A 27531-nucleotide genomic window follows, 5' to 3' on the forward strand; every position below is an offset into this window, starting at 1 on the left:
GATAACTAATGTTAAGCAGATTCCTTACTTACAGACAGTGTATTGTCGGTGTTCAAATACCTGACATGTTTCGGCGACTACTTCCGTGAAGGCGGAAGTAGTCGCCGAAACATGTCAGCACCGACAATACACTGTCTGTAAGTAAGGAATCTGCTTAACATTAGTGAATAAAAGGGGTTGGATCCCTAAGCAGGTGGCAGAGACGTATGTGCTGGCAGAGATTTTATTACAACAAAAGGCGCGAGTCCAATGATTCCACAGACACGGAATGACGCGCGCGAAAAAAGAAGGCAGGTGGGGGCGATCCGTCCAGCCTATTAAGCTAGGCAAAAAAAAAAAGGCGATCCGGAAAGCAACAAACTTACGCGATTGCGGCTAACAGTCACCTTGGGCGAAGCAAACTCTTTTGCTGGCAAGTCCAAGACACTGGCGAGGCGCAAGGCGTCGTAATCATGTCAGTGTTAAGGTGACAGCGACTCGTTGAAATGTCCCAGTATCGGTGATTAGGGGATAGACAACAGTTGGCGGAGGTGTTAACTCGCTCGTGACAAGTTCCGTGTCATTAGTCACGTGAAAGCATCGAGTAAATAACGCCTTTGTGTAGCAATGGTGGACTTAGCAGTACCGGGCTCTTTATTTGACACACAGTGTGGGAAATGTGTCAGGCTGAGATTTACATGAAAGCCGCGGTGCGCACCTGTGACGCCACAAACGCACACCTCGTTCGTGTTTCTCAATGATCTCCTTCTTCTCCTCGAAGAAGGAGATCATTGTTTTGTGTCTTCTTCGGCTGAACACGAGCCTGTGGTGTTTTTTTTTTCCGGTCCAATAACAGCAAAAGTATCATTGAAGACGATCGACGTGTGCACTCAGAGAAAGGGGGTGTGGAAAGTTTGGCCGGCTGGGGAGCTGTTCGGTCGTGTGCTGTGGTGTTCTTCCGCCGAAGATTACTTCGCCAGCCGTGGTGGGGTGTGTGTATCGCGAAAAGTAGTGGTGAATGCGAGGTTTAACGTTCGTAAACTGAAAAGTTCGTTTAATTCCACATAGAAAATTAATTCCATTTAGTTCAAGTCAACAACTTAAAAGATACAGCGACACCAGCACATGCATGCAAGTTAGGAATGTTCTCAATTTTCAGCTTCAGTCTTACTGCATTCATTAATTCCTCTAACAGTTCTTAGTGGTAGTGTATCTGTTACACACAAGCAGAGGCACGTGTGCGCACACATATGCACACACGCCCATACACGCACACACACACAAACACACGCACACACACACACACACACACACAGCACACACACACACACACACACACACACACACACACACACACACACACACACACACACACACACACACGTTACCCACCTCCATCATGACTGAAAATGAAAAGATGCTTAAATGGCTGAGTCCCACAAGCAGCTGTAATAAAATATCTCCAGTGTGCATTCTGATCAATGGAGTAGCGAGGAGACGCAAGCTGCCAGGGTTAATGGGCCCGTCTCTATTTAAATACCATCTGAGCGACTCTGGGGAACAGCAATTGAGAAAGAAATGGAGGGGATTTGGAAGTAAGGTAGTCAACAAGACTGAAAAGAGCAAATAAATCCATTCAATAATTTAATGGGAAACACTTATTTCATAGAACAAGGAACTATTAAGAATGTTGTAAATGAGTATGTGAAAAGAGATATACAGTATATGGAAACTAACGTGTTTATTATTTCACTGGTCAGTATTTATAAATTTTATATGCAAATTTATGTATTTACTGTGTAGTATATGAATTTTACGGTATTATACAACATTAAATGACCGTAACTAAACACAAACATTTTAATTAAACCACTTGTAGAATAAATGCATTGAATAGGACAAATATGTGCATGGTATACACTACATTGACATGCACCTTTTAATGTATGTCACCTTGTTCTTCTGAGCATTTAATTTGAATTGAAAGATAAATGTAGGGTAATTCGTCCACATAGAGTGTTGACTGTGCAGTTTACGACAGAACCGTGATAATTAAAAAATATCAGGCAATCAGGCCAGTCGTTAGTCAGGAATGTAGGAACAATCGGTGGGCCCGCAGGGAGTGGTCCTCTGCTCCCCCCAAACTGAGAGCAGGGACTTATCATAGCAGTGTCTGGCGCCGCTATGTCTGGACATTAGGGATATATATATATATATATATATATATATATATATATATATATATATATATATATATATATATATATATATATATATATATATATATATATATATATAGGGCCGATACTACCAGTAAGACTTTAGTTTGCTGAAGAAGCATCTTGGATATGAAGCGAAACGTCCGACACCTTCAAAAAAAGTACCGACTACGGCTGAAGAAACCTTTTCATCGATATATCCACTATTGTCCGCCGCGTCCACAAACAGGTGGCTGGTCGTCACCTCGCCTCATCTATCTCAGAGTCAGCGATAACTTCAGTTCAGGTCAAACTCCTCCGTGCCAGCGTGCAAAAAAAATCCACAGGGTCTGGTCGAGCCTCTGTCTTCTCTCACACACCACCGCGGGTTTTTCTTTAACCAACTTTTTACCCCCTCTTCACCTTTCTTTTGTCAGTCCCTCATCTTTACCGGTCCCCACTTAAACCCGTCACCCCACGTTTGTTCCGCCCCTCCTTTGTTATTCACCCGTGGAAAACATATCAGAATAAGTGTCTAAAATAAATACAAATAAATACATTACAAAAATATACAGTTGCAAATACATATTGTACATGGGTTACACATATTTACAAATAAAGACGGTACACAGAGAGAGTTTTCGAAGTTTTAATAATAATAATATAACTTTCATTCCAAATAAAAATGTGCGACTTGTTCCTCGTAGTCGGGAAGAAGTTGCTGACACAGAGGTATCCGTCTCCTGATGGACAGACTTTTTCGTTTCATAAATCTAAGACACCACAAAGGTCCTCCTTTGAAATATGGACTTTTCTTTTTGTCACATCTCGTCGCCGTCCTTGGCGCGCCCCGCCCCTCCCGTCACCTCCTCCGCTGCTCCCTGGAGACGGCCCCTCCCATCATCACTGACCTGGGCTCCCACAGCTGTTTGTCATTTACTGATTGTGCCTACTGACTATATATGCCGATTGTACATTACCGTCTCCGTCGGAGAATTCCGGAAGCTACCCTCGCGACTACCTTGCCGTCAGGTCTGTCATTGTTAGTTGCCATCACTTACCTTCCCCTGTTTATTATTTTGCATGCGTGTCTCAGTAAAGACTTTTTTCCTGGAAATCTGTGTCGCCGTGTATTTCGGATCCAAACCTTCCCACCTTCCTTCGTCACTCGAGTCCTGCCTTCTAGCCTCGAGTGCCTTGACATAATTCTCCGACCACCCATGGATCCTGCCGGCGAAGACAGATTCATCGCCGCCCTTATCATGCAAGCAGAGCGTTCGAGCAGCTGGCACAAGCCATCGCGGAAGTCCGCCAAATTACCACCACCCTGGCTCAACGCGTAGAGTCAATCGAAACACACATTGCCTCTCACACGACCCTTTCCCCCCCGCTATGCAGGCGAAACCGAGCGATGAGCGCAATTTCTTATGCAATGCACGCTCGTCTTCGTACAACAATCCCACGCCTACGATAGCGACGAGGTCAAGGTAGCGTTCATCACACCTCGGTGCTGGCTGTCCGGGAGTCCTGACCGGACCTGTGTGCGCCGTACCCGGACTTCGTGGCAGAGCTTCGCCGGGTCTTCCATCATCCGGTGACGGAGGTCGAAGCAGAGGGGCGGCTCCACGACTGTGTCCAGGGATCCCGCTCCGCAGCTGAGTACTCCGTCGCCTTCCGGATCCAGGCCGCTCCCAGACTGTGCGGGCGCTAGTGGACTCGGGGTCGACGGATGTTTTATCGTTCCCCAGCTGGCTGACTCTCTGGGCTGTCAACTGATTCATCTCGTTCCCCCTAAGGAGATCCTTGACCTTGTTGGCCGTCTTTTAGCAAAAGTCACCCACATCACTGTCCCGCTTAAACGGAACGTGCCGTTGGTATTGGGCCTCCCTTGGCTCAGTACACATGAGCCATCCATTTTCTGGGAGGGCCCCACCATTCAGGGCTGGAGCCCCTACTGCTACGCCAACTGACTGCGGTCGGCGACGGCAGGGCGAGACCGTTCCCCCGGTGGCCCGCCCGAGGCCATCTGCCTAAAGGGCGTGCCGCAGTGCTACCACGACCTGCGGGAGGTGTTCAGCAAGGACAACGCCCAATCCCTGCCGCCCCACCGACCGTATGACTGTGCCATTAAACTGCAGCAAGGGGCTCCACTACCGAACTCCAGACGTTTTCATCAGAATCAGAATCAGATCAGAATCATCTTTATTGCCAAATATGTAGAACATACAAGGCATTTGTTTCCGGTAGAACACGCTGCACTAGTATCGTCGTCAAAAAAACTGCTAAGTGGCACTACACACTTCCATTTTGGCTACTGTTGAAAGAGTTCAAAGAGTTCAAAGAGTTAATGGCTTGGGGGAAGAAGCTGTTTAAATGTCTGCTGGATTTGGTGCGCATGGATCGGTAGCGCCTGCCTGAGGGGAGTAGCTGGAAAAGGTGGTGGGCAGGGTGCGGAGGGTCCAGTTGGATTTTCCGCGCCCTAGTTTATCTCTCAACCGGAACGAGAAGCCCTGAGCACTTATATATACTCCTCCCTTGCGGCGGGACTGATTCGCCCGTCACGTTCTCCGCTGGGCGCAGGGTTCTTCTCTATTGATAAGAAAGACGGATCCCTGCGCATGTGTGTCGACTACCGGGGTCTGAACGACATCACCATACGTAACAAATACCCTCTCCCCCTCATGGACTCAGCCTTTGCGCCCCTTCAATTAGCTACATTTTTTTCAAAATTGGACCTCCGTAGCGCATACCACCTGGTCCGTATCCGTGAGGGGAATGAATGGAAAACAGCGTTCAAGACGCCATTAGGGCATTTTGAATACCTGTTGATGCCGTTCGGACTCACGAACGCGCCCGCCGTCTTCCAAAATCTAATCAATGATGTGCTCAGGGACTTCCTCAATGTTTTTGTGTTTGTATACTTAGATGACATTCTCATTTTTTATCGATCCGCAGAGGAGCACCGGCAACACGTCCGACGGGTCCTGGCGTGGCTCCTGCAAAACCGGCACTTACCATGGGTCCCTGGGTGGAGTACGCCCACAACTCCCTGGTCTCCACAGCCACAGGTCGGTCCCCGTTCATGTCCGCCCGTGGCTATCAGCCGCCTTTGTTTCCCACCCAGGAGGGCCAGGTGGAGGTCCCGTCCATCGAACACCACCTCAGACGGGCCCACCGAGTCTGGAAGGATACCAGGCCCGCCCTGTCACGCACAGTGTCCCGGAACCAGCTGGTCGCGGACCGTCGTCGACAGGCACCCAGCTACCAGGTCGGGCAGGAGGTGTGGCTGTCCACGAGGGACATTCGGCTAGCGGAGACTTCAGCCAAACTGGGCCCACGCTTCACGGGTCCCTTCCCCATCGAGGCCATCCTCTTCCCGGTCTCGGTGAGGCTCCGGCTGCCACCCACCATGCGGATCCATCCCGTATTCCACATTTCCCTCCTCAAGAGAGTGGAAACCAGCTCCTTAGCCCCCACGCCCACCCTCCCACCTCCCCTCGGGATGTTGGACGACGGACCGGTCTACAACGTGCGGGAGATACTGGACTCCAGGTGCATGGGCAGGTGCAAATTTCCCCATTGCGGGACGAATAAAGGTATTCTGATTCTGAGTGCAGTACCTGGTTGACAGGGAGGGCTATGGACCGGAGGAATGTCAGTGGGTCCCACGTTCCTGGATCCTCGACTCATCTCTCACCCGGGCGTTCCATGCGGCCCACCCATCCAAACCTGTTGGGCCGCCAAGAGGCGTCCGTTGAGGGGGGGGGGGGGGGGGCACTGTCACATCTCGTCGCCGTACTGGGTGCGCCCCGCCCCTCCCGTCACCTCCTCCGCTGCTCCCTGCCTCCCATCATCACTCACCTGGGCTCCCACAGCTGTTTTTCATTTACTGATTGTGCCTTCTGACTATATATGCCGATTGCACATTACCGTCTCCGTCGGAGACTTCCGGAAGCAACCCTCGCGACTACCTTGCCGTCAGGTCTGTCATTGTTAGTTGCCGTCACTTACCTTCCCCTGTTTATTATTTTGGATGTGTGTCTCAGTAAACACTTTTTTCCTGGAAATCTGTCTCGCCGTGTATTTCGGATCCAAACCTTCCAACCTTCCTTCGTCACTCAAGTCCTGCCTTCTAGCCTCGAGTGCCTTGACACTTTTCGGTGGCGATTTTTTTTTGCTTTCAGTCTGATCTGGACTGTCGAAACACCTCGGCCATCTGCTGTCTGTGTGTTCACCCAGTTTGCTAGAAGGTTTTCCAGTTCGGGCCACCTGATTTTATTACCTCGGAAAGCTTTTTTCGTCTTTTTACATTTCTCCACTACTTCCCGCTGCCGTTTCCAGCGTCTCACCATCGATTCGTTCATGCCAAGTTTACGTGCAGCAGCTCTGTTTCCTTCTTTATCGGACTGCTCGATTGCTTTTAGCTTGAAGGCTGCGTCATATGCCTTTCTTTTTGCATTTTCCATGATGAGTGTATATTCACACTAGTTTAATTTATGCACAAGACAAGAAGATGCAGTCTTCCTCGACGTATATATTCCACCAGTCTAAATCTTACCTTTTCTACTCGAGCACCGCTGGCGGCCATTAGAAAAATTACATAAATTGGCCGCATCACTGAGTAAGCCGCAGGGTTGAAAGTTTGGGAAAAAAGTAGCGGTTTATAGTCCGGAATTTACGGTATTTAAAAAAATGCAGCCAAAAGTCTGCCATGTTGATGTAATGCATTGAATGTTTTGACATGGTTTTCAGAAGTCCATGTTTTGGTCCTGAATATTTACGCAGCACTTTAATGGGATATTTTACGAAGTAGATCAAAAAGGCCTTATATAACGTGAAAAAGTATACGTTCAGTTGGACTTTAAAGGTTGTAGACAATCCACTCAGAGAGTCCACACAATGAGCTTTAGCTATTCTAAAACATGTACTTTTAGAGACAACACAATGCAACAATGCCCTCACAAGGATCTTGCCATACACAGTTAGACAGCTAGTTGTTAAAAGTATCACAACATCCTTAAATGTCATTTTTGATGACAAGTAATGTTTATCAGCTCAACATTTATGAGAGAAACAGTCTTTTAACCATTTCACCCTGTAACTGATAACATTATAAGCTGTACACCACAGGTGTCAAAGTCAAGGCCCGCGGGCCAAATCCGGCCCGCCACATCATTTTTTTCGGCCCGCGAAAGCAAATCAAACTTGTTAAATTCCATAATGATTGCTAAAATCTGAGCCAAAATTTAATATTTTTGGATGTCAACCACAATAAAAGTCATTATTCTTGACTTGAAATTTGAAAACGAGTTATTCGTTAATTAGCTGTGTGCTCCATATGTAATATTTGAAGGGATTTAAACATTCTAATGGGTTCCCCAAATTCATAACGGCCCTCGAGAGGAAACCATAACTACAATGTGGCCCGCGGCAAAAAATGACTTTGACACCCTTGCTGTACACTGTAGTAATAGCTGTCCGTGGAAGGTTTAGATGTTTCCATGTGAACTGTTCTCAAATGTTTGTAGGCCGGGGGGCGCAGAATACAACACTGGAATAAGCACAAGTATCCCTCTCTGGGTTGAAACAGCTGCAACTATGAGCACTGATAGCAGCATTGATCCAACTTGGGGTTTCATCACTACAGTAACAGCGCCATTACTTCGGTCACACTGATTAGATTAGCTCCTCAAGGGTCTTTACAGGACAGGCACACAAAACATCATGGATGTAAGGACAATAAATACACCAATTTGCAGGCATATGTAAAGAGTAACAATTGTCATTCACATTTGTTGGGTGCAACAGAAGCAAAGTGCTCCGTAGGCCGCTTGAGGTTGTCCTCCCCAAAAAGTTTTAACATAAATATTTAGTCTCAGTTGTTATTTTCGATTTCACATTGTGTAACTAAACTACTGAGGATTAAGATCTGTGTCTGTGTGTGTTTACGTGTGTGTGTGTGTGTGTGTGTGTGTGTGTGTGTGTGTGTGTGTGTGTGTGTGTGTGTGTGTGTGTGTGTGTGTGTGTGTGTGTGTGCTCGTGTAAGAGCCATACTCCGAACAGCAACCCATGAACACTGTGAACTTAAGTTCAATGAGGGATATGTGTATCCGTCGTGTCTTCCTCTGCAAACACAAATCCGAGCCCCGGTTATAACGTGGCTACAACTGTAAGGAAAATTAAATCAATGGGCTTCCCACTGGCAGATGGCTCACTTTAACACTCAGTTAGCCTTTAGATAATTGAGGCGTTGATTCGGGAGCGGTCATAAAAACGGATGGCTTGTTTATACGTTGCGCCGGAATAGATCAGCAGAGGTTAAATAAATGAAATCCCATTTGTCAAGAAGAAAAAGCCCGGCAATAATAAATGCCTCTCCCCATCCCTCGCCCCCTTTGCACCCCTTCTGCAAACACCTCAGCTGTTTGGCTTCATAAATAGGAGAGGAGAGGGAAGCTGCTCCCCACTCGCCCCATCCACACAGCTCTGACGAGACGTCTTTTTGCCATTGATAGCAGAGCGCTGCTTAATGACACGGTTCTTCCTCTTGTCCTTTCCTCTCCTTTCTCCGCTTGTTTTTCATCCCTCCTCCCTCCTGCACACTGTGTGATAAGTAGCGAACCAGCGAAGCCTGTAATTACAATTTTAGCCAGGAACCCCGGCCCAATCTGTGTATAAATCTCACCATCCAATTACAAGATGTAATAATTTTGCAGTCAAGCTGGTAATGAGGTCTAATACTCATGCATGTGATAATCCTCCCCCCGGATGCTGACTCTATCAGATGTTCGCTTTGTAATTATACTAGCAGAAAATCATTATTTCATGTTCAGCAGAAAAATGGGCTTGGTGGGGGAGGTTAATTTTCTTTATGCTCTGTGAAGCATAGACTCAATTTTAATGATCTAATCATTACCCCCGACTATCCCCGACTGCAGCTGACCCATGTTACTTGTGTGAACCAACATTTGGTTCATTTAAGAGTCCCTGATATGCAGTAAAGGTTCGACAGGTATGAACTGTTTTATTTAGTGATTAAAAGACAATAAAACTATCATACTAATGATATGGAAATCATTATTGTTGGGGCAGCCGTGTCATTTAACAGCTGGTTGGAACATAAATCACATTTTTAATTGTAAGCTGTTAACATTTCCACAGTATTACTTTGTGTTTTTCCCTCCATTAAAACTATGGGCGCTTTCTTTCCTTGAGTGTGAGAGCATATGTCTGAAGAGCTGACACCAATCGTGAGTGAAAAGGTCAAACACTGGCATTAACATGTAAAAATCTCTGTTTAATCCTTTTATGCACATTCTTTTTGTCTGATGTATATGGATATAAAGATCAAAAACATTCCATTTTTATGAAAATCCCATTGTGAAAACATTGAATCACTTTTCTTTAGGCAGCAGTGCAGCCGTTTGATGGAGAATAAGGAGTTATCATATTTAAAAGTTTCATGCTGTTATATGCTCAGTCAACACTTGTCACTCAATACACAATTGAAGCACAGACAACCTGGGTCAATCAGGTCAACAGAAACAGCTTGTTAAACAGCCATCTTCATCTACAAGAGCTGGCGTTGGACAGAATTTAGGACTGGGGAAACTCCTTATCACAGAAAGAGGTCATTAGCCAGGTTACAAATATATCAGTTCATGGCAAACACAATGGTTTATTGCTTACAGCTGTTGGTGCTCAGAACGTCCAGAGACGTGGTATTATAATCAAGAAAACTATGTTTTACTAATGTATCACTTTAATTGGCATGTAATCTCAATAAATGGCCAGAGGGCCGCAGAATTCAGACGTATGTCATGGATGACTGCATTTCCTGCCGGCAGTACGGACAATCTTTCTGGTGTTACAATGCATTTTTTATTGGCCAGAAGCGAGACCACAGTCGGAGTATACAATACAACGTGAATAGTCAGGCATACCAATGGGAATATGTGAATTATTTTATTTTTAACTCCTCGTGTTAATCAAATTTCCAGTGCTTGTCCTAAAACGCGCTTTTTCTTTGAAGAGATAAAAAGTAAGTGGAACGTTAATTGAGTCAAGACAAAGCACACATAAGTACATCAGATTGTATCTATTTCACCATGCCGTGTTGAGTTGAGTCACTGTAGATATTCCAAGTTGTATAGGTTAGAAAGTACCAAACTGTGCAATTGCAACTCCCTGATAAAAATCCCGACAAGACAATAGGTAGCTCATGACACCACTGAAGCAGACAGGAGAGAGAGTTGTACAGTAACACTGGGCAGTCTGGAAAAGGAAAACGCAGCATGCATGCTGTGATAACATCTCAGCTCAGCTGTCGAGAGGTCATGGCTGGTGGAGCGCGAGATATGAACGTTAATAGAGATGATTGATTACAGCATGGTGACCCAAAAGCATCTTAAACAGGAGAAACTAATGAAACCATGAGCAAATAAAAACGTTGTATTTTAGATACGGTACTGATCGGAAATGTAGATGGGGTTGATACAAGTAAGGACAAAGGTTGCACTTTGTGACACGTCGGCCTAATCTGAATATCAGTGAATGTCAAAGACTACACATATTTTATTTTTGTTCCAGATGAAGTTCTATGTTACGACATGTTATTTTAGGAGTTTTGTGCTGCATCCTGATTTCATATGGGAAACATTTACTTTATTTTACGGTGTATAAGGCATACCAGAGTATAAAGTGCACCCCCAATTAATAGTGTATTTTCAAATATTTTTCATATATAAGGCATAGCGGACTATAATCAGAATCAGGTCAGAAACAGATCAGAATCAGAATCATCTTTATTGACAAGTATGTATAACACACAAGAAATGTGTTACTGGTAGAACATGCTGCACTAGTATGATCATAAAAAAAATGCAAAGACTTAATGGCTTGGGGGGAAAGCTGTTTAAATGTCATATTGATTTAGAAGGCGCACATTCAATGAATGAAAAAAACATTTTCAAAATGTCATGTATAAATATATAAACGTTTTCCAAATATATGGCACACACCATTATAATAAGGTGCTCCAGTAGAGGAACAAGGGGAAATTGAGTCGGTGGGTGCTGACAGAAGTTGTGAGACCTGTTGTGGCTCAATATGACTTTATATATAAGGCACACCTGCGTATAAGGTGCAAGGTAATGTAAGGTGAAATGTAAATTTCTCCACTGTGAGACTAATAAAGGCAAATCCAATCCAAACCAATGTTTTGAAGAAAATGAAGACTTCTAGGGCACCATGTACAATGGAAAATATGGTATTCTTCACTTTAGTTGTTTTTTTTAACACAAAAACAATTCTATTTTCTATTCCCATATTTCAAACTGTTTTCATTCTTGGTGGAAAATATATTAATTTCATTTCAGTCAGGCGTACAAACCCATGAAACGTATACGGTACCATACTTGTAATTGTGATGGGAAAGATCGAGTTAATCATGAAAATAGTATAAGTCCATATTAGATGAAAAATTCCAAGTTAATGCGTCTAAAAATTTGACTACCAATGTATCACTGACAGTCTTATTGTTGGACAAGGGATACTTTCATCAAAGGGTCCTTCAAGGAGTGATGCTAAAATCAGTATGCGTTGCTCACCAGGCTATGTGTCACTATTTGCTCAGCATGATTGATGAGCATCCTCCTCCCAAAGTGATATGACTGATTATTTGATGATCAGCCATCCATTGTGCGGTATGCATTTATTAGTTCTCATAAATGTGATTCACTGAATCATGTTTATGATCTAATGGTTTTTTATATATTAGGCAATCGGAGAATGGCAAAGACAGGTCAAAAAAATCCATTAGGATGTAATACCGAAAACATTTTTAAAAAGGCAGCAAGCCGATCCAATATACCCACATCATACTAAAAAATATATGACCAACAAATTACAAAGGACATTACTTAATGCAAATGAATGCTCATGTCACATTTTGTTTTATGTCATGGGTTTCTATGGTTCCTTTGGATTTCCTGTGATTTATAGCATTTAGAATTTGTATTTTTCCATGAGGGCGGCCCGGTAGTCGAGTGGTTAGCACACCGGCTTCACAGTGCAGAGGTCGCCGGTTCGCGTCCCGGTCCGGCCTCCCTGTGTGGAGTTTGCATGTTCTCCCCGGAACCGCGTGGGTTTCCTCCCACACTCCAAAAACATGCATGGCAGGCAGATTGACCACTCCAAATTGTCCCTAGGTGTGAGTGTGAGAGTGACTGTTGTATGTCTTTGTGTGCCCTGCGATTGGCTGGCAACCAATTCAGGGTGTCCCCCGCCTCGTGCCCGAAGACAGCTGAGATAGGCTCCAGCAACCCCCGCGACCCTGATGAGGAATAAGCGGTACGGAAAATGAGATGAAATGAGATTTTTCCATGATATTCCTGTTAGTCTGTGTAAGCTCTCAGTCGTACAGGAGTGGTATATCGATGAGAATGGTTCTTCAGCCGTCATCTGTACTTTTTGAAGGTGTCGGACGTTCCTATCCAAGAGGCTTCGTCAGCGAACTAAAGTCTGACTGATCGTATCGGCCCTATTTATATATCCCTAATGTCCGGACATGGCGGCGCCGGACACAGCTATGATAGGTCCCTACTCTCAGGTTGGGGGGAGCAGAGGACCACTCTCTGTGGCCCCACTGATTGTCCCTACATTCCTGACTAACGACTGGCCTATTTGCCCCACTCCCACCTCATCAGCATTACGAATGTTGCCTAACCTGTTTTGCTTCAGCAGGCTATTCTATGAACGATCCAAATTGAACCTCACCCCACCAGACCGGTTTAATGAAGGATTTAGTTGTTTTATGAGAATCGCTTCTTTCACCCCCCTTTCAAACCATCTATGTACTTTCGCTAAGATTTTAACCTCATTGTCGTCAAATGAGTGGTTGCTAGCTTTTAGGTGCAAATGTACTGCCGATTGAGGCACACTCGTATTATCCCTGCGATGTTGATAAAGTCTTTTTTTGAGAATTTGTTGAGTCTCCCCAATGTACTGCTCTTTACAATTGTCATTCTTACAATGTATTGAACAAACTACATTACTTTGTTTTTCATTTGGTCGCCTATCTTTTGGATGCACTAATTTTTGCCTTAACGTGTTTATCGGTTTGAAATAAGTAGGAATTTTGTTTTGCCAAAGGACTCTTTGTAATTTTTCAGAAACTATGATTTTTATCGCCCAAATCATATACTGTAGTGTCTCTCTTGACTGAAAGTTTTACAAGTCGTGATGACAAAGTATTCATATTTTTCGGGGCTAAAATGTGATTGATGTCATTGTGATATTACAACATAGTTAGGAGAGTGAATATTCCTAAAAATAATTATTGGTGTTTTTCTTTCACTGTCACTGTTCTGCAACAGTGTCTGGGGACTCCGAGGTGGGCCCTCCGATCCTTGTGACTGAAGTCACCGAGGTGGTTAAAAAGCTCCTCGGTGGCAAGGCCCCGGGGGTGGATGAGATCCGACCGGAGTTCCTAAAGGCTCTGGATGTTGTGGGGCTGTCCTGGCTGACACGCCTCTGCAACATTGCGTGGTCATCGGGGAGAGTGCCTCTGGATTGGCAGACCGGGGTGGTGGTCCCCCTTTTTAAAAAGGGGGACCGGAGGGTGTGTTCCAACTACAGAGGGATCACACTCCTCAGCCTCCCTGGAAAGGTCTATTCAGGGGTCCTAGAGGGGCGGGTCCGTCGGAAAGTCGAGCCTCAGATTGAGGAGGAACAGTGTGGTTTTCGTCCCAGCCGCGGAACAGTGGACCAGCTCTTAGCAGGGTCCTCGAGGGCGCATGGGAATTCACCCAACCACTCTACATGTGTTTTGTGGACTTGGAGAAAGCGTTTGACCGTGTCCCTCGTGGAGTTCTGTGGAGGGTACTTCGGGAGTATGGGGTACAGGAGCGGCTGATACGGGCCGTTCGGTCCCTATATGACCGATGTCAGAGTCTGGTTCGCATTGCCGGCAGTAAGTCGGAACCGTTTCCAGTGAGGGTTGGGCTCCGCCAAGGCTGCCCTTTGTCACCGATTCTGTTCATAACCTTTATGGACAGAATTTCTAGGCGCAGCCGAAGCGTTGAAGGTTTCCGTTTTGGTAGCCTCAGTATAGCATCTCTGCTTTTTGCAGATGATGTTGTACTGTTGGGGCCTTCAAGTGGAGCTCTCCAACTCTCGCTGGAGCGTTTCGCAGCCGAATGTGAAGCGGCTGGGATGAGAATCAGCACCTCCAAATCTGAGACAATGGTTCTCAGTCGGAAAAGGGTGGAGTGCCCTCTCTGGGTCGGGGAGGAGATTTTGCCTCAAGTGGAGGAGTTTAAGTATCTGAGTGTCTTGTTCACGAGTGAGGGTGAAAGGGATCGAGAGGTCGACAGGCGGATTGGTGCGGCGTCTGCCGTGATGCGGACTTTGTACCGATCTGTCGTGGTGAAGAAGGAGCTGAGCCAAAAAGCAAAGCTCTCAATCTACCGGTCGATCTACGTCCCAACCTTCATCTATGGTCACGAGCTATGGGTTGTGTCCGAAAGAACGAGATCCCGGATGCAAGCGGCCGAAATGAGCTTTCTCCGTTAGGTCGAGCCGCTTCTCCTCCACATCGAGAGGAGCCAGATGAGGTGGCTCGGGCATCTGATTAGGATGCCCCCGGGACGTCTCCCTCGTGAGGTGTTCCGGGCATGCCCCACTGGCAGGAGACCCCAGGGACGACCCAGAACACGCTGGAGAGACTATGTCTCCCAGCTGGCATGGGAACGCCTCGGGATCCGCCAGGACGAGCTGGAAGAAGTGGCTGGGGAGAGGGAAGTGTGGGCTTCCCGACTGAAGCTGCTGCCCCCGCGACCCGACCCCGGATAAGCGGCAGAAGATGGATGGATGGATGGATGTTCTGCAACAACAGAACAAACAGTTTAAAGGGACGACATGGGGCGGGTTACCTGTCATGGCAGTCACCGGCGCTGACACATCTAAGTTTAAAGGACAGCTCGAAATCTGTCTGCCCGCAACATAATCAAATTTACCTAATTGACATTAAATTCATTGCTCCAATCATTAGACATGGTCCCAGCAGGCGTAAAGTTTAGTCTTTGGTCAGCCATCAAATTGTCAGTTTTCCCTGGGGTGTGTCAAAGGAAATCCCGTCAGTGCACCGAAACACCCAGCATGCTGCATAGAGATTAACCAAATTCCCAAACATGTTAATCAAGTCTTAAATCGGCACAAAAAACGGGACATGTAAATTTTTACACCGAAGCGTGGCTCTCATTGAAAACAGCGACCAAAATGCTACTAGAGTTCCTTCAAAAATTGAACCTCCAATCGTGCAAGTGGCTGTTTTGTTTCCAGAGCTACAATATATATATATATATTTTTTTTTTTAATCTCAAATGTTATCCAATCGGGTTCGAATATTGGCCCTCAACAATAAAGTTTCCTCCCTGTCATGGGTAATTTAAGAACAATAAATGAGCAGTCTTACTGCTATGCAAGCTTCATCACACTTTCCAACAGAGCAGGGAATTGTGGCCTTTGAGTAACTGCCTTAACGTATTGATGTCAAATTGCATGGACCTTCACCACTTAAAGGACAACCGACGTCACTTTTCTGTTTCTTAACTGATATCAGAAAACGTTTTATAGCATCGAAAATACCCAAAACACGCAGTATGATATTTTTATTCAAATGCAAAAAAACAATGAAAATGACTCAAAGTGTCCAAAATCTGCAAAAAAATGAGCTGCGAATTGGGCATTTTCAGAAAGTCCCGCCCCCAGTTCATGAGGTCTCGCCAAGACATCTTGCATTGCTGGAGAATCAAAACAATGCCTTCAGATTCGAAGAATATGCTTTCTTGTCACACATCCAGTTATGAATATGATTCAAATAGTTCTGAAGAGGAAAGCATACATGTTTGCAATAGATTAAAGAAGTCCTTCCGCGTCATTTTGAGGCATCTGGACTGCAATGTATCGTCCCAGAAGAGGCAGAAAAAATGGCGACCAGCTCCCGTGAGGAATGAATCAGCCCGTCTCCACAGGTGACAAATTCCCTCCATGGAGCTTGGACGCCCTCCTCTGGTGGGTCTTGGGTGCAACACGAGGTCCCCAGACTAAACAAGTACAGCAAAATACATTGACGTGATGGAAGGACCGCTACAATGCGTCTTCTTTCGGTCAGGGGCGTTCCTTTAGTGACGTCACGTACAGACTCACCACCAACTCAAAAACAAGAATTCCTGAATATTCAGCGCGAGTCTTAAAACGTAAAATATAGTAAAGTCTCGTTATATCGATATTCTCGGGAGTCGGAAAAAATATCGATATAACCGGACTATCGATATATCCGATCCTGCGGCATGTAAATTTTCTCCTTGCGTTCATAGAAATAGTATCGTAATAAGCAGTACTATCGATATAACCAATATCTGTATAACGAGACTTTACTGTAGTTATATGCGGTGGAATCTTTGTAAAATACGCCCAGTCAAAGTCATTTTAAGCCATTTTACAAATTATGGACACAACTTGTCAGGAGACGTTGGTTGTCCTTTAAGATTGTCGCATGCCAAGTCAAAGAGTAAAATTGCACACAGCTGTAGCTACATGGTCTGTGATGATTAGCAACTGATCTTTTATGACTATGAAGTGGTTGCTTTGTGGGATGTCTATGTCAAAGAGGGCTAGAATGTCATGCGTTCCTCTTCTGCCAATGTACCAAACCACTCGAAAGATCGGTGGTAACTAACTGCTTGATTTGCTTCCTAAATACAGTACATCATTAACAATTGCCTTTAAGTTTTCTGTTTGACAGATGTGACGATAGGAAAATCACATATGATTATCATTTATATAATGTGCAAAACGTCTTTGTGAGTATTCACACACAAGTAGACATTAATGAAACTCAAATGTTAGGATCACAGAAGTTTCCTGCTCTATTCGTTGTCTAGTGCTTCCTTAATATTGTCCTTGTAAAAACATCCATGATTATAGGGCGACCGTAGCGTACCGAGCGATATCACGTGAAGCCTTTGGAAACACTATGAATCAAAATAATAATAATACAATATATAATATATGTTCTGTGATGCTTGTCAATGTACACAGGTGACTATACAATGTATTCACTTCCTTTATGTATTGCAGACATGTACACCGTTACATACACATACATATAATATATACATTGAGATATAATTTAAAGTAACCAACAATTGAATCCCACTTATTTCAAAACAAGCAAATCTTGAATACCTAAAAGATTTTCGTGTGTGCATAACTCATCAAAAGATATTATAAAGTCTATCTAAGATTAACTTCATATGCCATTCAGAGTTTACCCAAATATAATGTTCATCGGGCATCTGTGTCACGTTAATTTAATGTACATTTTGGTCACGCATTGAAAGTTAACCAGATGGTGCTGCTTGAGCAGTCAGCATGCACACACGCATCCACGTGCACAACAGAGACACACACAAACACACACGCACACACACACACACACACACACACACACACACACACACACACACACACACACACACACACACACACACACACACACACACACACACACACACACACACACACACACACACCAGAACTCATCAAGGAGAGAGAAGATGCTCCTTTCTTTGGGCATCTCCCGATGCCGTCAAATGTACCATCTTGATGCAAGTCCATCTCAAGACACGGATGCCTCTTGTTTTGTTATTTTAAACAGATCTAATCAGAAGTGTGTTAAACAGGAGTGGATCTTTTATGCATTGGATGTTAGGACATGGAAATCACAGCTGTAGATCAAGCGAATAAACAACTGCACCCTGATTCAATTACAATGGCTGGGTTTGTGCTTTTATCTAGCGTGGACATCATTTCAATCAAAATGTAAAATAACCCAATCCAATAGATTTGATAGCAAAGATAGGAGGCAGACTGCTGAGTTTGGTTGTTTTCCAAAACATGTGATGAATACAAGGACTGCCGCCTGTGCTCTTGTTCTTTTTGACAGCTCTCAAGAGCATCCAATTTCCAAACGGCATTATCATTTCGGATTACAGGCAAAACTGAATTGAAAAGTATCAACAAGATGGAATGTTTACTATTTTCTTATTATGGTAGTATTTAAGCATTTTTTCTACGATACAGCATCTTCCACTTTTTGGTCATTTCGCATCCCCATTTTACAGTGCCTCCAAGACTGAGCCCTTCTCAACTTTTTGCCACACGGGCAACAGTAATTATTGTATAAGAACATACTTAGTGGGAATTGGAAAATCTGTATTAATGGCAGGTTTATGTACATCTTTTCTCCCCAAGCTATATGGTTTGATAGCAGTAGGATACAGGCCACTGCATTTTAGCTAGCTTTAATTAACAGAGCCAAAAGCACCATGAACCACATTTGTCATAATCTTAAAACGGACGGAAGGGAGAGAGAGAGAGAGAGAGAGAGAGAGAGAGAGAGAGAGAGAGAGAGAGAGAGAGAGAGAGAGAGAGAGAGAGAGAGAGAGAGAGAGAGAGAGCGAGAGAGAGAGAATGAAAGATATATCACGGCTTGCTCTTTTAACAATCATGTTCAAGAAAATTGAATGTAAGAAAATGTACAACAATCTTAATACTATAGCATAGTCTCATCTACAATAAGGTAATCTAATAGAAAGCGATTAATTTAGGTCACGGGCCAATGCACTTTTCACCAAATTAATTAAAACATGGGATATTTGCAGAAATAAAACGCATCTGTGCAGCCCATGAGGGATTGGTTAATATGCTCTATTGTTTTGTTATGTTTTCTTAAATGAAAGGCCATTGATCAGTACTTTTCTCGCAGCATAACTCGCAGTCCCTCATTCACCGCTACCTTACACTCAACAATAGCATTGGTAATATTGTGCACAAAAGTCCATCCATCCATCCATTTTCCGTACCGCTTATTCCTCATTAGGTTTGCGGGGGGTGCTGGAGCCTATCTCAGCTGTCTTCGGGCACGAGGCGGGGGACACCCTGAATTGGTTGCCAGCCAATCGCAGGGCACACAAAGACGTACCAAAGTCACTCTCACACTCACACCTAGGGACAATTTGGAGTGGTCAATCTGCCTGCCATGTATGTTTTTGGAGTGTGGGAGGAAACCGGAGCACCCGGAGAAAACCCATGCAAGTCCGGGGAGAACATGCAAACTACACACAGGGAGGCCGTACCGGGACGCGAACCGTGACCTCTGCACTGTGAAGCCGGTGTGTTAACCACTTGACGCCGCCTGTGCACAAAAGTATCTTTTTTAATTAATATATCAGCATGTTGTTTCTCCTGCCCTCTTTTTAATACATCGGAAGTAAATGTTATCTAAGTAAGGCACCCTTTTTCAGGTTCCTTACATGCACACAAGCATTTTATAATTCATCGCCAGGCCATGACAGATGAGTCCTTCTGGAGAATATTAGAAAATGTCTCAAATCTCATATATATGCTAATAGTATGCTGAGACTGCTTGGAAGGCGTGGCGCACTTTTTAATCTGTTCTTGGTACTAGTAGGACCACTGTGTGAGAGTGGAGGAGACAAGTCATTGCACTTCAACAATTTATGATCAGCATTTCAGCAGCAAGCCAGACTGAAAGAAGTAAGAAAGAGAGAGAGCGAGCGAGCGAGAGAGAGAGAGAGAGAGAGAGAGAGAGAGAGAGAGAGAGAGAGAGAGAGAGAGAGAGAGAGAGAGATTATTTATTGATGTAAAACTGATTCAATAAAAGAAAAGATGACAAGATTTGAACATGAAATTTAGAACATGCCCACTACTAAATAGCAGAAATTAAAGCTGTCGACTTGTCACGGCCAATTGATTACTTCTTGCATGACATGCATATGACTTTCCGTTTGTTTCATGACATTGAGTGTTCTACATGAACGCAGTATGCATCCTCGAAATGCAAAGTTATACATATATATCATTCCGATAAACATGTCGGCGTTGTGCATTTATCTGCTGTGTCATTTGTGATTCATTCCTTTCATACCACATTTTGATTCAATGACATGCTCTCTGTGGTTCACTGAGTTAAGGATTTTTCTGTAAATTGATTTTGCAATTTGTTGTACGGATTTCGTGTAGGTTTAGCGTGACTTCATCATTGAAATGATTTACATTTTTCTTTCAAAATATAGAATTTCTTTTTTAATCTGTTGTAGGTTTTAAGTCCACCGACAAAGTTTTGCATTTTCCTCATCTGTCTTGTGATTTTTAGGCTGACTCTTCTTAAAGGACAACCGACGTCTCCGGACAAGTTGTGTCCATAATTTGTAAAATGGCTTCAAATGACTTCTACTGAGCGTATTTTACAAAGAAAGAGCTATATTTTACGTTTTAAGACTCGCACTGAAAATTCCGGAAGTCTTGTTTTTGAGTTGGTGACGAGTCCGTACGTGACGTCACTGAAGGAACGCCCCTGACCGAAAAAAAAGGACACATTGTAGCAGTCCTTCCATAACGTAAATGCATTTTGCTGTGCTTGTTTGGTCTGAAAATGTCATGTTGCACCAAAAAAAGCCAGAAGAGGGCGACAAAGCTCCATATAAGCAATTTATCAGCCTGTGGAAACGGGCTGATTAATTCATCACAAGGAGCTTGTTCGCCATTTTCTGCCTCTTTTCTGGGACGCTACATTGCAGTACAAATGCCTCAAAATGACACGGAAGGACTTATTTAATCAATTGCAGACATGTATGCTATTCTCTTCAGAACTATTTCAAAGTCAAAGTCAAAGTCAAAGTCAGCTTTATTGTCAAACATGCTAATATGCATGACATACAGCACAAATGAAATTAATGTCCTCTCGGACCCAGCGTGCAAGACATGCAAGGCACTTATAACGTGGCTAAAAGACATACAATTGACAACAGAAAATACTTGTAATTTCTGTATGTAAAGTGAGGTAGTGTCGTCTGGAAAGTGAGGCAGTGACGTATGTAAAGTGAGGTAGTGACATATGTAAAGTTAGGAAGTGACGTACATAAAGTGACGTAATGTCGTAATTGCAAAAACAAACAACAAGAAAGGGTTGAAGTGAGGTCTTGCAGGAAAAAAATTACAAAGAACAAAAAAATAGAGTTCAGGATGAACGTACAGCATGTAGCGTGTACTCTGAGTTGAGCTCCAACTCTTTTAAGCTTGCGGAGGAAGTACATGCGCTGGTGGGATCTCTTGGTGATTGATGCCGTGTTGTGGCTCCAGGACAGGTCTTCGGATATGTGCACTCCCAGGAACTTGGTGCTGCTCACTCTCTCCACTGCAGCACCGTCGATGGTTAGTGGAGCATGCTGGGGGCGCACTCTCCTGAAGTCCACAACAATCTCCTTCGTCTTCTCCACATTCAGACGGAGATTGTTGTCCTTGCACCACGTGGCCAGGCGGCTGACCTCGTCCCTGTAGGCTGTCTCCTCGTCGTTGTTGATGAGGCCCACCGCAGTCTTGTCATCCGCAAACTTTATGAAGAGGTTGGAGCTGGGTGATGATGGTGAGCAGTCGTGCGCGAGCAGAGTGAAGAGGAGGGGGCTCAGCACACACCGCTGGGGGGCCCCTGTGTTCAGCGTGATGGTGCTGGAAGTGTTGTCGCCAACTCTGACTGCCTGTGGTCTCCCCGTCAGGAAGTCCAGCAGCCAGTTGCACAGGGAGGTGCTGATCCCCAGTTTGCTCAGTTTATCGGTGAGCTGTTGGGGGATGATTGTGTTGAATGCTGAGCTGAAGTCGATGAACAGCATTCTGATGTAGGAGTCTCTGGTCTCCAGGTGGGTGAGCATCATCGGTAGAGCGGTTGGGCCGATATGCAAACTGGAAGGGGTCATGGTTGAGGGGGACGGCAGCCTTGATGTGGTTCATAACTAGCCGCTCGAAGCACTTCATGAGGATGGGAGTGAGTGCGACCAGGCGGTAGTCATTGTGGCAGGTGGGGGACGACTTCTTAGGGACCGGGATGATGGTGGTGGCTTTGAGGCACGTGGGCACAACAGCCTGGCTCAGAGATGTGTTGAAGATGTCCGTGAAGACATCTGTGAGCTCCACAGCGCAGTCTCTCAGAACACGGCCAGGAATGCCGTCGGGACCCGGGGCTTTTCGTGGGTTGGTCCCTCTGAGGGATAGCCTCACGCTGTCCTGGGAGAGTGTCAGCACCTGTTCGCTGGGAGGTGGTGGGGTCTTCTGTGCTGGAGTGCTGTTGTCTGCCTCGAAGCGGGCGAAGAAGTCGTTCAGCTGATTCAGCAGAGTGGTGGAGTTCTCACAAGTCTGTGGAGAGGGCTTGTAGTCTGTGATGGTCTGTATCCCACGCCACAGGTTCCTGGTGTCTCTGCTGTCTCTGAAGTGGTTGGCGATCCTCCTGGAGTGCTGTCTCTTGGCCATCCTGATGCCACGTGACAGGTTGGCCCTGGCTGTTCTCAGGCCCAGCTCATCGCCAGCTTTGTAGGCAGCGTTCCGAGCCCTAAGGAGCCTGTGGACTTCACCCGTCAGCCATGGCTTCTGGTTGGCCAGGATGGTGACAGATCTGGTGACAGTCACGTCATCCATGCACTTCCTCATGTAGGAGGTAACAGAGTCTGTGTACTCTTGGAGGTCGGTGTTGTTGTTGTAGGTGGCCGCTTGTCTGAACATGTTCCAGTCAGTGTTGGAGAAGCAGTCTTTGAGTGCCTCTGACGACCCATCAGGCCACACCCTTATCTGCTTCTTGACTGGTTTGACGACTTTGACAAGTGGCCTGTATGCGGGCATTAACATAATAGTGGAGTGGTCCGAAGCTCCTAGGTGTGGGAGGGGGTAGGCTTTGTAGGCTCCTTTGTTTGTGGTGAAGACATTTTCCAGAATGTTGTTACCTCTAGTCGGAAAGTTAATGTGTCCATGGAGTTGTGGAAAAACGCTTTATTTGAATCATATTCATAACTGGATGTGTAACAAGAAAGCATATTCTCCGAATCTGAAGCCATTGTTTTGATTCTCCAGCAATGCAAGACATCTTGGCGTGACGTCACGAAGTGGGGGCAGAACTTTCTGAAAATGCCCAATTCGCAGCTCAATTTTTTTGCAGATTTTGGACACTTTAAGTTATTTTTATTGGTGTTTTGCATTTGAATAAAAATATATATTTTATCATATCATTTTATTCTCATATCATTTTGGGTATTTTATTTGCTATAAAACGTTTATCTGATATCAGTTAAGAAACAAAGAAGTGGCGTCGGTTGTCCTTTAAGTGGTGAAGGTCCATGCAATTTGACATCAAACGTTAAGGCAGTTACTCAAAGGCCACAATCCCCCGCTCTGTTGGAAAGTGTGATGAAGCTTGGATAGCAGGAAGACTGCTCATAATTGTTCTTAAATTACCCATGACAGGGAGGAAACTTTATTGTTGAGGGCCAATATTCGAACCCGATTGGATAACATTTGAGGTTAAAAAAAAAAATATATATATATATTGTAGCTCTTGAAAAAAACAGCCACTTGCATGATTGGAGGTTCAATTTTTGAAGGAACTCTAGTAGCATTTTGGTCACTGTTTTCAATGAGAGCCCCGCTTCAGTGTAAAAATGGACATGTCCCGATTTTTGTGCCGATTTAAGACTTGATTCACATGTTTGGGAATTTGGTTAATCTCTGTGCAGCATGCTGGGTGTTTCAGTGCACTGACGGGATTTCCTTTGACACGCCCCAGGGAAAACTGACAATTTGATGGCTGACCAAAGACTAAACTTTACGCCTGCTGGGACCATGTCTTATGATTGGAGCAATGAATTTAATGTCAATTAGGTAAATTTGATTATGTTGCGGGCAGACAGATTTCGAGCCTCACAGATATGCGTCGTAGATGCCATTCCATTTCATTTATCAATACAAAAGTTGGGGATGCAGAGAACCCTCCGAATGACTGCAGCTTGAAAATGGCATTTTGATTATTATTGTCATTTTCTTTATGATATTTCAACCCATTGGGAAGGCATTCTCAAAGTTAATATATTATTATTTATTTTTTGCTTTTCCGACAGAGAACCATTGTCTCAGATTTGGAATTGCTGATTCCCATCCCAATTGCTTGAAGGCCCCATGTTATCTGCAAAAAGCAGAGATGTTATTAGAGAATCAGAATCAGAATCACCTTTATTGCCAAGTATGTAGAACACACAAGGAATTTGTTTCCGGTCGAACACACTGCACTAGTATCATCATAAAAAAATTGCAAAGCGACACTATACAGTTCCCGCACTATACAGTTGGGGGAAGAAGCTGTTTAAAAGTCTACTGGATTTGGTACGCATGGATTGGTAGCGCCTGCCTGAGGGGAGTAGCTGGAAAAGGTGGTGGGCAGGGTGCGGAGGGTCCAGTAGGATTTTTTCCGCGCCCCAGTTTGGATTCTTGCAGTGTGCAAGTCCTCACGAGTGGGTAGGGCGGTGCCAATGATTTGTTCCGCTCTCCTAACTGTCCGTTGAAGTCGGATTTTGTCCATTTTTGTGGCGGCCCCGAACCAAACGGTGATGGAAGAATACAGGATGGATTCGATGACAGCCGTGTAGAAATGTTGCAGCACTTCCTGTGGCAGGCCCTGCTTCTTTAGCAGCCTCAGGAAGTACATTCTCTGTTAGGCCTCTCTCAGGATAGAGTTGGTGTTGACCTCCCACTTAATGTCCTGGAAGACTGTGATTTCCAGGAACTTAAAGGTCTCAACGGTTGACACGAGGCTGTTGGAGAGTGTGAGGGGTAGCTGTGGTTTCCTGAAGTCCACGATCCTCTCTACTGTCTTGAGCGTGTTCAGCTCCAGGTTGTGACGACTGCACCAGAGCTCCAGCTGCTCCACTTGTTGTCGGGAGTCAGACTCGTCGCCATCTTTGATGAGACCAATGACCGTGGTGTCGTCTGCGGACTTTATGAATTTGACAGCTGGGTGCGATGAGGTGCAGTCGTTCTTGTAGAGAGAGAAGAGCAATTGGGAGAGGACGCATCCCTGCGGGGCTCCAGTGCTCGTGGTTCGTGTTGAGGATGATTTTTCCCAGTCTGAACTGTTGTGTCCGTCCTATCAGGAAGTTGAGGATCCACTGGCAGATCGTAGGGGACACACCAAGCTGGAGAAGTTTGGGGCTGAAGAGTTCTGGGATGATGGTATTGAACGCAGAGCTGTAGTCCACAAACAGGATCGTTGCGTAGGTTTTGTGTTGTCGAGGTGGTCGAGGATGTGGTGCAGTCCGATGTTGACTGCATCCTCCACAGACCTGTTTGCCCGTCAGGCACACTGAAAAGGATCTAGCAGAGGTCCGGTGATGTTCTTTAGGTGGTTCAGCACGAGGCGTTCAAAGGACTTCATGACCGCAGACGTCAGAGCAACAGGTCTATAGTCGTTCAATCCCAAGGGTGCTGGTTTCTTTGGAACTGGGACGATAGTAGACTGCTTGAAGCAGGATGGGACTTCACACTTCTCCAAGGATCTGTTGAAGATTCGTGTGAAGACCGGAGCCAGCTGGTCAGCGCAGACTTTCAGGCAGGAGGGGGACACTCTTTCAGGTCCCGCAGCTTTCTTGATCTTCTGCTGCTTGAAGAGCCATCTGACATCCAGTGGATCTGTAGAACAGAGGGCAGTAGTTTCTGGTAATGGTGGGCATACGAGGGAAATGGGGGTGTCCTTTTCAAATTGGCAAAAGTATGTATTTAACTCATCAGCCATACCATTGTTGTACACTGCTTGGGGGGAAAGTAAACGATCATTTGTTATTGCTTTCAGGCCATTCCAAACCGATGCAGAGTCGTTCGCGGAGAACTGTTTGTTAAGCCTCTCCACATCACTTTTCTTTGCGATGTTAATTTCCTTTGTCAATCTGTTTTGGGCGAGTTTGTAAACTGCTCGATTGCCGCTTCTAAATGCAGACTCTTTCTCTTTCCTAAGATGCCTGAATTTGGGAGTGAACCATGGCTTGATGTTGTTGAATGAGCGGAAGGACTTTGTTGGTACACACATGTTCTCGCAGAAACTAATGTATGATATTACAGTGTCTGTGTATTCATCCAATGTGTACGTTGAATTTTCAAAGACGCTCCAATCAGTGCAGTCTAAGCATTCTTGTAGAGCTAACTTTGCTTCATCAGTCCATTTCTTAACAGTCTTGACTACCGGTTATACACATTTGAGTTTCTGTCTGTATGTGGGAATTAAGTGGATTAAATAGTGGTCAGAAAGACCCAATGCTGCATGCGCCACAGATCAATAATGCCCCTTTGAGTGCTGTGTAACAGTGATCTAGAATGTTTTCTTCTCTGGTAACACAGTCAATATGCTGCTTATATTTGGGAAGTTCACGGTTTAGAGGTTTAGACGTGTTTGATTAAAATCGCCCAAAATGATCAGGGGTGACTCTGGATATTTTAGTTCGAGTTTGTTTACATGGTCGTAGCCTTTGTATACATGCTTTAGCATTAGCTTGTGGTGTGATGTACACGGCGACGAGAATAAAGGAAGCGAACTCACGCGGCGAGAAGAATGCCTTGAGGTTGAGAGACATCGATTCCAAGCCAGGGCTGCAGTGTGCGTCAAGCATCGTGACATCGGTGCACCATTCTTCGTTGATGTAGAAGCATATTCCACCACCTTTGGATTTTCCTGATTGTTCGGTGTCGCGGTCGGCTCTGGTGAGACGGAAGCCGGGTAGCTGTAGCGCGGAATCGGATGGCGGTCACTGAGCCAGTTCTCAGTGAAACACAGAGTAGCAGAACGTGCAAAAGTTTTATTGGTTTTTGTGAGAAGAATAAGTTCGTCCATCTTGTTCAGTAGTGAGCGTAGATTAGCGAGATGGATCGATGGGAGCGGCGTTCGAAATCAACGCTACCGTAGCTTGACAAGCGAGCAGCCCCGAAACACCTTGTGGATTTTGTTGTGTCGATGAAAATAGTCCAAGAGTGGATTCCTCAATGCTCAGCAACTCTTCACTCGTGTAACTAAGTCGCGCAGGGTCGCAAAAAACAAATGAAAATGACAGAACCAGGAACAATACTAGGGAGCGTGTGACCGAGGCTGCCATTCGCGGCGCCATCTTGTCCAAATTATATGGGTATGGGGTTATATGAGCTTGACACTGAGGCCACCAAAATGGAACCCTTCAACGCTTTGGCTGCGCCTAGAAATTCTGTCCATGAAACTTATGAACTCAATCCGTGACAAAGGGCAGCCTTGGTGGAGCCCAACCCTCACTGGAAACTATGTCGACTTACTGCTGCCAATGCGAACAAGACTCTGACATCAGTCGTAATGGGACCGAATGGCCCGTATCAGGCTCTCCTGTACCCCATACTCCCGAAGAACCATTCACAGAACTCCACGAGGGACACGGTCAAACAC

The 27531-nt window shown here is 45.1% G+C and overlaps 1 protein-coding gene and 1 pseudogene across 1 annotated transcript; one reads left to right on the forward strand and one right to left on the reverse strand.

Moving 5' to 3' along the window:
• Positions 1-3132: 3132 nt before the first annotated feature.
• Positions 3133-6211, forward strand: LOC148896600 (uncharacterized). The gene is made up of 2 exons (XM_088999109.1): positions 3133-3209; positions 5133-6211. The coding sequence occupies exon 2, from the start codon at positions 5194-5196 to the stop codon at positions 5803-5805; it is 612 nt and encodes a 203-aa protein (XP_088855235.1). The 5' UTR covers positions 3133-3209; positions 5133-5193; the 3' UTR covers positions 5806-6211.
• A 19455-nt stretch (positions 6212-25666) lies between these two features.
• On the reverse strand, positions 25667-27214 carry LOC148896601 (uncharacterized; annotated as a pseudogene).
• Positions 27215-27531: the final 317 nt, after the last annotated feature.

Source organism: Hippocampus bargibanti, linkage group LG06 (assembly GCF_051943395.1).
Source record: "Hippocampus bargibanti isolate YZ-2025 linkage group LG06, ASM5194339v1, whole genome shotgun sequence".
NCBI classification, from domain to species: Eukaryota; Metazoa; Chordata; class Actinopteri; order Syngnathiformes; family Syngnathidae; genus Hippocampus; species Hippocampus bargibanti.

Bases quoted from the DNA above. Each gene is read 5' to 3' on its own strand.
- LOC148896600 (XM_088999109.1), top strand. From the start codon at position 5,194: ATGGGTCCCTGGGTGGAGTACGCCCACAACTCCCTGGTCTCCACAGCC.